Source organism: Thermochaetoides thermophila (assembly GCF_000221225.1).
Source record: "Thermochaetoides thermophila DSM 1495 unplaced genomic scaffold scf7180000011814, whole genome shotgun sequence".
NCBI classification, from domain to species: domain Eukaryota; kingdom Fungi; phylum Ascomycota; class Sordariomycetes; order Sordariales; family Chaetomiaceae; genus Thermochaetoides; species Thermochaetoides thermophila.
This window is the reverse complement of record NW_006383030.1, coordinates 1,493,821-1,504,715: the sequence shown is the minus strand read 5'-3', so window position 1 is coordinate 1,504,715 and position 10,895 is coordinate 1,493,821. Positions and strand designations below refer to the sequence as shown.

Here is a 10,895-nt window from a genome sequence, read left to right as displayed (position 1 = left end):
TGTGGAACTATGTTACGGGGCAGATGAGCCTCAGGCAGAAGAATAAGAAGGATACTCGATGGCATATATTTTATAATAGGCCGAGTGTGAAAAGGCGTGCAAAATTTATCTAGAAACTTTCGCGAAGACTGGCGCAAAAAGTAGCAGAAATCCCAACCGCGTCATCTGAGCTTAGTTTAAACATTTACCAATCCTTTGTTGGTTGAGTTGATAACTACCTATAATAATAAGACACCACCCTTTTTGACAGGTCGAATAACAACAATGCAAGCTTGCAACACCGCAGCACAATGGCTACTGTGATGTCGACCCATGCTGAGAGACAGGTACCTATATAAGCATATTGGAAAAAGGCATGATTACTTTCAGGGGGTGCCAAGAGCTTGGATTGCCTAGCCAACAACACAAGCGGATAAACACTTATTATAGATTAGTTGAATGGTAGGTCTAACCAACCCAAGGCACCTAGGATGACTGGCAGGAAAAGCGTCAAGCTTTAAGAAGAACTTGCAATATAAATCTAAGGGTTTCTGACGCAGTAGAATCGTGTACCTGCATTGGCGGTTAAAAACCGGTTGCTCAGCCCAATGGGGACCGCCTGCTCGGCTTGAGACCTCTTTGCAGACCCATGTGGATGGCTGTGTCATACTGCTGGGAGCAGAGTGACGTACATATATGCCCCAAACCAGAGCTAGACGGCCCTAGTCCAGTTCTTCCGCCCCCGTCCCTATGAATTGGCTATTCATGCCTTAAGATATTTTAAGAAGCCCGCCGCACTCTCTGCATGGAAGCCAAGCTCTAAAACTTTATCTCCAAGTTCAACGGTCGTTCTCGTGACCCAGATCTCAGGTCTAGGTGAGGGTAGCCACTGCACTATTGGCCCATGGCTGGCAGGTTTCAGAAGACCTTCGTCAATGCTGTAACCTGGAGGCCTGAAGTCCGCAACCGGCAGATGTCAACTCCGGCTATGGAGGTGGTAAAGTGTGTGTCTAAGCCAGAAAAGATGGAGAACAGCAGAAAATACAGTGTAACACAGTGTGGATGAAATCCCAATGTTATCGGTATCATCGGCTGGGTATAGACGGTGGCAGTGTCGCCGGCCCTGACAGGCGTTTAGACACCATAAGACGAGATGATGCTCAAAGATAGGATGAGATCAACACAACGATGATGATGAAAGATGGGATCAACCCAAAACAGAACGGGTCTGCTATCTCAACCAATCACAGCAAAACGCTGTCTCTAGTGGTCCAATTGAGCCAATTATGTTGCTACGATAACAGCACTCAGCTTATCGATATGCCCCGCCTCAGGGTCGCGGGAGTGGGGAACTATGGGACGGAGCACACAAGTGGATTGCAGATGGCAAGATTTACACTGCCCATGGCGTCTTCGCCTCTGGGTACGACTCTGCGGCCACTGCATGAGACGGCGTTGAGGAGGGTGTTCATTGGCGCAATACAGGAGGGCAGACGAGGAGTACAAAAGGCCTTGCACTATAGCAGATTCCAGTGGAGATCTGTAAATTTTAAAGCTTGATCTTTTCTCCCTCGAAGTCATCCTCTCGGGACTTTCTCACCTAGGCTCGTCATTCACATCGAATCCTATCACTATTTCCCCCATCTCCTTCTTTCCAGCACCTCCCTCCGCTCAACCTCGCGGCCTCATACATCCGCAACATCCCTCAATGGCAGCTACACGGTTTGCAAACCTCCCTGCCGAGGTTCGCGACATCATTGCCAAGAGCGAGGCCGATGGCATCCCCTTCTGTGCGCGCACCGCATATACTCATCGTACATGGGCTCGTACCTTCAGCAGTCTTCCCGAGCTCTTCATCCAACCTGAATCCCTCGAGGAAATTGAGAAGGTCGTCTCGCTCGCCCGCCAATGCCGTCGTCGCATAGTCACTGTCGGCTCGGGCCATTCGCCCTCTGATCTAACCTGCACATCGTCCTGGATGATCAATTTGGACCGGTACAATCGCGTTCTGTCCATTGACAAGGAGACGGGCATTTGCGTCCTGCAGGCTGGAATCCGTCTGTTCCAGCTCAGTGCCGCACTTGAAGCCGCTGGTTTGGCGATGCCTTCGCTCGGCAGTATCAACGAGCAGAGTATCGCTGGCGCCATTAGTACTGGCACCCACGGCAGTAGCCTGCGCCATGGTCTGGTCAGTGAGAGCATCGTTGCCCTGAAGATTACGCTGGCAGATGGCAGGACAGTTTCTTGCTCTGCTGATGAGCGCCCGGACTTGTTTCGTGCTGCATTGCTCTCTGTCGGTGCCCTCGGCATCATAACTGAGGTCACTTTTCGCGCCGTGCCGGCCTTCTCGTTGGCATGGGAAACCACCATCGACTCTGACTCGCGCATTCTGAACACCTGGGATACAAGTCTCTGGACACAGAGCGAGTTCGTGCGCGTATGGTGGTTCCCCTACACCCGTCGCGCCGTGGTTTGGAAGGCTGATGTCGTCCCCTCTGAGGATCTCGCCGGCGGAGTTATCAAGTATTATGATCCTCCTACCAGCTTCCAGGACAGCCGCCTAGGATATCATATCTACCACAACCTCCTTGCTCTAGCACGCTGGTTCCCCCGTATTACCCCCTGGATAGAATGGCTTTTTACTGGACTCCAATACAGCTTCCGCAACGGCCCCACGAAGCTTGTCAGGGGCGTCCAACCTTCTCACAAGGCATTCCTGATGAATTGCCTTTACTCGCAGCATGTAAATGAGTGGGCCATCCCTTTACATAAAGGACCCGAAGCTCTGCGTCGTCTGGCCGCCTGGCTCAACCGCTTGCAACCTGGAGATCCGGGCTATGTCGACCACGGCATCCCTTTCAGCGCTGAGGGCCTCTATGTACATGCACCCATTGAGGTTCGCGCCGCCGATTCTACCGTGCACACCAGTGCGGAGCGTGGCAACAGACCCTTTCTGGACATCACACCTGTTAACGGTCCTGCGCTCTACATTAACGCAACCATGTACCGCCCCTACTTCCGCGACCCGCCGGGCGACACTGTCGAGCGGTACTACAAGGCTTTTGAGTGGCTCATGCGCGATCTAGGTGGTAAGCCACATTGGGCGAAGACCTTCACGGTTGCACCAAGCGAGTTTGCGCAGTGGTTTGGAAAGGACTGGGAGGATTTCATCCGTGTGAGGAACGAAGTGGATCCTCAGGGCATGTTCGTTGGTCCCTGGCACAGACGGTACTTACTTGGTCAGGAGGATCAAAAGGGCAAACTGGAGCTAGAGGAGCTCGGGTTTGAGAAGGAGAACGCGAAGGGAGGAGGATATACCGTGTTTGGACGGCAGAACTAGATAATGGCGTTCTGGAACGTGGGGTCCCCCCCTTGGTCTAGACGATTGTCACATTCGTCAGCTATTTTGGTTGTATATATACAATTTTCACAGCATAGCGCCGCGGGTTGGTTCGTAAGACGATCCGTGTAGACATTATACAGCCGGTCTTCCATCTTGAACAAGTCTAACAAGAACAAGTTTAAGCGATAAGGTCCAAAATCATGCAGTCTTCTCTATCGTCATGCTGTCTCATGTTTGCTCGTGATGTCCCCAAGTCTTTCTAAGCGCCAAGATTGAGCTTCTCGAGCATCTTGTCGATCTTCTCCATCAGCACATGATAGTTGACCGCATCCGATGCGAACTCATCTTCAACCACTTGCCCATTAAGCGCCCGGACACCGCCAAGGTCACCTCCAGTTTCAGCATTCGTCTTTCGTTGGCCCCGTTCCCCTTCTCCCTCCTCCAGACCACCAGCCAAAAGCTCACCGATCCCACCGCCCTCAAACCGCAAGCGAAAACGTTCACCCAGATAATATCGTATGTCGTCGAGCAGCTCGATTGTGTCGGTCTCGTGACGTTCGCTTTTCAGTCTGGCTGCGCTCTCGCGGATGAGCTCCGCGAACTCGTCCGTCTCGACGTAGTCTTCTAGCCGTGAGGCCAGATAGCGGGCGGCAAATTCTTCAAGACGCTGAATCTTGAGATCCCAAGCGGCATGAATAACATCGTACACATTAATGGGCTCTGGTTCGGGCTCTGACGTATTTGACCCTTTTGATTTAGGAGCACACGCCTGGTTCAGATGGGTCCGGTCGACCAAAACATTGCTGTTGCCGCTTCCGAGTGTCGAGATTGTTGCAGCCGCCTTCGTCTTCAGCTGTTCCAGCAGAAGCATATCTGCTGTGTAGAGGAGATCCAGAGCATGCTCTAGCGGGCAAGAGAATTTTTCAGTATACAGAAAGCGCAAAATGATCTCTAGGACCGGGGGGGTGCAGTCAACTGTGATTACGTGTAGTGTTGCTGTGTCATAGGCCTCCCTAAAGTCGGAGGCGAACATGGTCTCGAAATATGGGCTGCGAATCAGGAATGCTTTGTGTGCTGGAAAGAGCACCGAACGACGTATGCGCTTGCTAGTACCATTGAAAATTCTATGGCTGGATGTTGGTCCGATGGGAATGGTGGTTCCGTTCACAGGAATGGAACTTTCTTGATCGTGATCGTCGTTATCCTTCTCCTCCTCCTCCTCCTCTGGCGGTAAAGGCTCATCTGCCCTCAACAAGCAGTTGGCAAAAATGGCGTTATGGTGTGGCCATTTGACATCAGCAACCTCAGCAGTATCGACAATCATTTTGTGCTTGAGCACAGTTTCGTTGAAGAAGGCTTCTATTTGAGCCTGTGCGCGCTGCACCTCGTCTTGATGTCGTTGTCTTGCCAGGCGGCGATCATTTATGGATAACACTTCTTCCCATAACTTTTCTAGCTCAAGCTGCCGGCACAACTTGTCGATGCCGCTGAAAACTTCCTCTTCAGAAACTGCACTTCGTGGAGGAACCAGGTCACGAGGAAGTTCGCCAAGGTAAAGGTAGCGCAAGACAATGCGTAAAGCCTCGACAGGAATGCTCGGCGACACCTTCCAGGTGGTTGTCTCGGGAGTTTCAGAAAGCTTTCGCATGAAGTAAGGCGACCTGGCGCAGAGAATGAACTTGTGCAGGGAGAAGTGCTCGTTGGAGAGAGTCAAGACTATGTCAGAAGTGTGGGGAGAATCCCGCACAAGCAGAGAGGTAATATGCGAGGACCAGGGTTGCAAAGGGTCCGAAGACTTGCTATAGTCATAAGACAACAGCAAGTTCCGTATTTTGTCATTGAGCGCATTATAGACGGCTCTTTCACGCTCGAACGAGCCGGGATCAGCGATAACGCCTGGGCAAGGTGGTCAGCAACGATGCTCAGCAAGTATCTCAGGGGCAAAGAGAATCGACGCCAAAAAAAAAAAAAGAAAAACAAGAAAAAACACACCAGATTCTAACAGCAGCTGGACCAGCTCGTAATGGCCACATAAACTAGCCTGGTTAGGTCAGTCTCAAGTTTTGAAGAAACTTTAGGTATTTCAACCCAGAGGATACGGGAGCAGTTGATGACGCACAATGACAAGCGGCGTGTAGTCAAACTGGTCTCGCGCATTAATATTGATGCCGTTGGATATGGCTTCCTGGCAGTACTTCAAGTCTCCGCGACGACAGGCCTGCAGAAAGTCTTGGAACTCCCTGGACGTATCAAGGGGATGGTCATTTCTGAGCACACCAGCTCGTATCAGATTATTGTCCTCCTTGAGCTTGTTTTCTAACTCAAACTTTCGGAAACTCATGGCCCACGCGTGAGATGTTTAGCGGTCGGAATCAAAGATGCGGGTGTCGAGAAGGATTGAAAGGAGAGTTGGAAGTAACAAATGAGGGATAAAAAGTGGAACACAAAAATATTCAGCAGACCTCGACGGCACAAGTCTTTCTCTTCTGATAATTCTGAATCTCCAAGACTCAATCAAGTGAAATACCCAAGTCTTGCAAATGATCTTGCTGTGGCGCTAGAGACGGATTTGAGATGAAGCACGAGCCAGAAATCCAGGATGCCGCGCCCAAGGTGAGAGAGCCAAGCTGCTAGGCATTGGTCCCTCTGCAGACCCGCAAGGTCGAAGGGGCTCTTCGGAGTAGTGTTTGGAGCAAGTACACTTCACAAGTTGCCTTACTCTGATATCCGGAGATGGTTTAAATCCAGCTATACTTTGCCATATATCAAAGGAATATTCACTCAAAGCTTAGGTATCGTCCTCGATCAATGGTTGTCCTTTTAGTCTCTGGGTGTGAGATGGCCAATCCATGCACGCGAACTGCACAGTGCAGAGCAGCGAGACCCGTAGTAGCCACAGACTCGCCCTGACCATAATTTTGCAGTACAGGCAGTCAGATTGACCTGTTACAAACTCAGTGTAAGGTACCTAGGTAATCAACTCATACTTTTATGCCACTTGTCTGAGCTTAAAAATGGGAAACCCACAGGGTACACAGGTTGATTGTTGGATGTTGGCTCTTCGTGAGAGAAAGTCTTGATAGAGACTATGCACTGTGACCGTGAGCCTTGGTACAAAGCGGCTTTCTTTCTGGGTGCGATGACAAAGCCGAACTTGAGCCCCGCTAGGCCGCCCCAGCCGCTGTGTGACCCTCTCGCGAAGCACAGGTCAAACAGATAGACCCCTGTCTGCCCGGCTTGCCCGCACTGTGGGGCGTTATGTCTAGCTTGGCACGCGTTGCCCAGGCAGCGGCTGGCTTCTGTTGACTCTCCGAGATTTCGAAGGTTTCGATGCGCACCACGTCTGGCCTCTCATGCTTTCTTCCACCATCCCGGATGATCCTGCCATTCACACTTCCGACCAGCACTGGTCGCACAACGTCCGCCATTCACGATTACTAACCGGCCAAAGGCGAGCCTTACAGAAACCAAGAAAGCTCTATTTATGGCTTTTTCTCTTGGAGTCCCTCCACTGAATGCCAGGAGCGCATGATCTAACAGCACGACGAGCATTCCTTTGATCTGCACTACACCAGCTGCTAGTCACATTAGCATCCCACCTGCCGAAAACAAAAGTCAAGATCCAGATCCAGCCAAAGGCACAGGTTGAGACCGCATAGTCATCATGTCCGAGAACGACGAGTATGAGGTGTTGGAGAAGATTGGTCAGTTGCGATTCACCTCCCCAGGAAGACATGCTGCTGACACCTCTCTCTCCAGGCCATGGCTCCTTTGGCATTATCCGAAAAGTCCGGCGAAAGGCCGACGGCAAGATCATGTGCCGTAAGGAGATCAGCTATCTCAAAATGACGCAGAAGGAGCGCGAGCAACTCCACGCTGAATTCCAGATCCTGTCGAGCCTCCGTCATCCCAACATTGTCGGCTACTACCACCGTGAGCACCTCAAGGCCACGCAAGACCTGCATCTTTATATGGAGTATTGTGGCAATGGAGACCTAGGTAGGGTGATCCGAGACCTTGCTGCAAAGAATCAATATGCCGAGGAGTGGTTTGTCTGGAGTATCTTCACCCAGCTGGTGACGGCCCTGTATCGCTGCCATTATGGTGTTGATCCCCCGGAGGTAGGCAAGTCAATCCTCGGCATTCCAGCTCAGCGGCCCAAGCCACCACCGGGAGCGATGACCATTTTGCACCGCGACCTCAAGCCCGAGAATGGTAGGTGGAAAGTCTCGTGCTGCCCTGGTCATCCCAAGTCACGCACACTTGTACAGTGAATCCTAACATATGTTCGTGTTAGTGTTTTTGGGCGAGGACAACTCAGTCAAGCTTGGTGACTTTGGCCTCTCCAAGGTGATGGAGTCGCATGACTTCGCCTCGACATATGTCGGCACACCCTTCTATATGTCTCCTGAGATCTGTGCCGCTGAGAAGTATACGCTCAAGTCGGATATCTGGTCGCTGGGTTGCATCATCTACGAGCTCTGCACGCGTGAGCCGCCCTTCAACGCAAAGACGCATTACCAGCTGGTCCAGAAGATCAAGGAGGGCAAGATCAATCCTCTACCTGCCGTATACTCGCAAGAGCTCTTTTCTATCATCAAGGATTGCTTGCGGGTAAACCCGGATAGGAGGCCAGACACGGCTACCCTGCTCAATCTTCCTGTCGTCCGCTTGATGCGCAAGGAGCGAGAAGTCAATGACTTCAACAAGACGCTCAAACAGAAGGAAGAAAGCCTCAACCGCCGCGTCAAAGAAGTCGAGCAAAAGGCCGCAGCCCTGGAGCAGAAGGCTGCCGCGCTGCAGCAGGAGAAAGCAGCGCTAGAACAGCAAAAGGTAGCTCTTGAGCAGCAAAAGACTGCAATGCGTCAAGAAATCGAGGCCGCGGTCCGGCGTGAGTGGGAGGTCAAGGCTCGCTTGGAAATCGACCGACTGGTCGCTCTTGAAATCGAGCAGCTGCACAAGAAATTTGAACAGGAAGTGCAACTCAGGGTTGAGATGGAGCTGCAAAAGAGGAAGGCAACGATACCGAGCGAGGCTGATCGAACAGATCTCTCATCATCGGCCTCAGGGGCTAGTTCGTCCATCAGCGGAAGAAGTGCCGATAGCGAGCAGACCTCGACGACCGACGCAACTGATCTCACAGTCGAGTCTCCAGACACATCAATGCATCCGCTTAAGAGGAGCGTCACACGCACTCCGTTTACCAGAGCTCACACCATGTTCGCAGCGCCTGTTGGCACACCCATGGACATCGAAATGGCCTCGCCTTCGCCAATGACAGTCCAATCCTTGTCGCTCTCACCCCGGCGCAACTTCCTGGCGAAGCCACCGACAGTAAACCCAGGGAATATCTTCGCAATGGCAGGGGAGAGCAAGGATGGGGCAGCCCGCCGCTCTCTTGCAGACTCGGACACTGACGCCGACGTGGACGTTGACGATGCCAACATCGATGATGATGATATTGTCCCCTCACCGACGCGTCTAATCAAGCATAGCAACAAGAATCCGTTCAACCCAAAGCAGAGACCTCAGCTGCCCGCTCAGCAGACGGTGTTACCCTTCCACCAACGCCTGAAATCTAAGCAATCGACGGCGACTCAGGGCAAGACAGTCACACCCGCTCCCTCAAATTCAGATTTTTCCTCTATACGTCCGGTCGATAGTGGTGTCGCACTTCAGGATCGGTCTAACAGCCCGACCCGGCGTGTCACAAAGATCCCATCAACTATCAACATGCGGAATAATGCCACAGAAACAGCGACGTCGGGAAGCGGCCTGCTTCGTAAGCCAAGCCTATCCAAGAAAGATAGTTGCGATCACCAATCTCAAAACTCCCAAAATATTAACCCTAGCCAACCGTCCTGTCTCAACAAAATCTACTCTGCTCCGAACAGTATTAAGTCTGCTGCTTCGGTCCCGAGCATCACAACGGCGACATCGTGCGGCAATATCCGCGGGCGCACTCTTGTCGAGCTCCAGCAAGCTCGGGCTGGTGGCCGCCCGCTTAGCGCGGTCATGAGTAGCGATGGCCACAACCCGAACTGTGCTCACCACCATCACCATCATCACAACCACACCCACACTCACGTGGTGACCAACACTAGTAGTCCGGTCCGTGCATTTAGGGAACATGCGGCTGCAGCTAATCGCGGTATCGTCCCTGTTACCACGGCTTCGGCGCTAGCCTCCGAACCACCCGCGGTGTGGGATCCAGAGAAGGATGACATGCCAAGTCCATTCCTGGTCAGAAGGAAGCCTGTTAGGGCTTGAATTTCCTTTGGCAAAGTTTCCTCTCCAAGCAAGGTTGTTATATAAATAAGAAGAGATACCCATTGGCTGGTGTTAGCGGAGTTTTTCTGGCATTTTCGATCGTTTCCGGCCCATAACACATTTGCTATGGTGCCGCCTACCTACAGACCTACCTACTCTGTTCGCTCGTTTTGTCTTCCGTTTCCTTTGTCTGAATCCATATCACTTGCTGTTGTCATGAACGCTGTACATGGGGCGCCAACACTTCCAAGTCAGCTCATCTGTTTTGTGGGTTGGGGAAAAAACAAAAAGGGGGGGGGGGAATGAAGGATGGGCACCGAATGATAGGAGAGTGCACTGTTGTGTATCGACAGGCGGATAGAGAGCGCATCACAGCCCTGCATTGCATCGCAGCGCATTGCATATCTCGAGAAGATGACAAAACCTAGTTGATGGCTAATCTGTCTCCACGAGAAGAGGGGTACGTGGTTGGTCTCTTTTGTCTTGTTTAGGGAAAGACGAACCGAGGTCTCGGTGGTCTTACGCTGGTTAAGTGGTTGGTTGACCATTTCTGGATGAGAAACGGGCTAGTTTTTGTTTTTGGGAGTTAGGTTGGTAAAGGGGCGTTGGGGCACGGTGTTTGTTGGCTATTGTCCTTTTATTCCTCTTCAGGTCTTGTGTTTACTCCTGTATAGCATATTACCACTGCCTACCACTAGTTATTACTCCTCCAACTGGTCCTTCCTTCTGTTGCTGTTGTTCTTGTGCTGCATGTTCTGTGGGTCTGCCTTCATGTCTAGGTTTTGCTCATATTCATGCCCAACACCAAGTTCCAACGCCATCGATTCTTAGGATCCCTTTCTGGATGAGGGACAACCCAATAGTACGGGGGGTTGACTCCATTGCCACCATTCACCCAATGAATATTTGAACTCGACATGAATCTAAGCCCCTTACCTTCTCCAGTGGCCCAGTCGAAACCAATTTTTGTAGTTTTCCGCGGACTTCTATTCTGCTTGCTGCTGATTTAGTCTGGAAAAGCGCAAGTTCTTGTCCATGGCTCACGCTGCATTTTCGTCGATCCTCCATCGTGAATATTTCACTAGTGATTTGTTTTCTCCTTTCTCATGTACAGAAAAGAAAAAAATCTGCCACCCCTACCGACGTCACTGACAGCACTCCTTCCCACATTCTTGACTCAGGTTGTTGACCCTTGCCTCTTGGAGTGAGTTGACCATGACAGTTCAAGCTATCCAAGGTGGCTGACACCTCTTCACCTGTGAGAGGTGTACCTTCTGAAGAATGTTTTTGGATTGGGCAACCC

The 10,895-nt window shown here is 51.5% G+C and overlaps 3 protein-coding genes across 3 annotated transcripts; 2 read left to right on the top strand and 1 right to left on the bottom strand.

Annotated features, from left to right (window-relative positions):
* Positions 1–1,687: 1,687 nt before the first annotated feature.
* On the top strand, positions 1,688–3,319 carry CTHT_0014270 (D-arabinono-1,4-lactone oxidase-like protein; the record flags this gene model as incomplete). The annotated part of the gene is made up of 1 exon (XM_006691877.1): positions 1,688–3,319. One exon carries the CDS (start codon positions 1,688–1,690, stop codon positions 3,317–3,319), a length of 1,632 nt encoding a protein of 543 aa, XP_006691940.1.
* Positions 3,320–3,581: 262 nt separating this feature from the next.
* Positions 3,582–5,663, bottom strand: CTHT_0014260 (BTB/POZ domain-containing protein; the record flags this gene model as incomplete). The annotated part of the gene is made up of 3 exons (XM_006691876.1): positions 3,582–5,218; positions 5,315–5,363; positions 5,442–5,663. 3 exons carry the CDS (start codon positions 5,661–5,663, stop codon positions 3,582–3,584), a joined length of 1,908 nt encoding a protein of 635 aa, XP_006691939.1.
* Positions 5,664–6,986: 1,323 nt separating this feature from the next.
* CTHT_0014250 (G2-specific protein kinase-like protein) lies at positions 6,987–9,592 on the top strand (the record flags this gene model as incomplete). The annotated part of the gene is made up of 3 exons (XM_006691875.1): positions 6,987–7,026; positions 7,082–7,537; positions 7,620–9,592. The coding sequence occupies 3 exons, from the start codon at positions 6,987–6,989 to the stop codon at positions 9,590–9,592; spliced, it is 2,469 nt and encodes an 822-aa protein (XP_006691938.1).
* Positions 9,593–10,895: the final 1,303 nt, after the last annotated feature.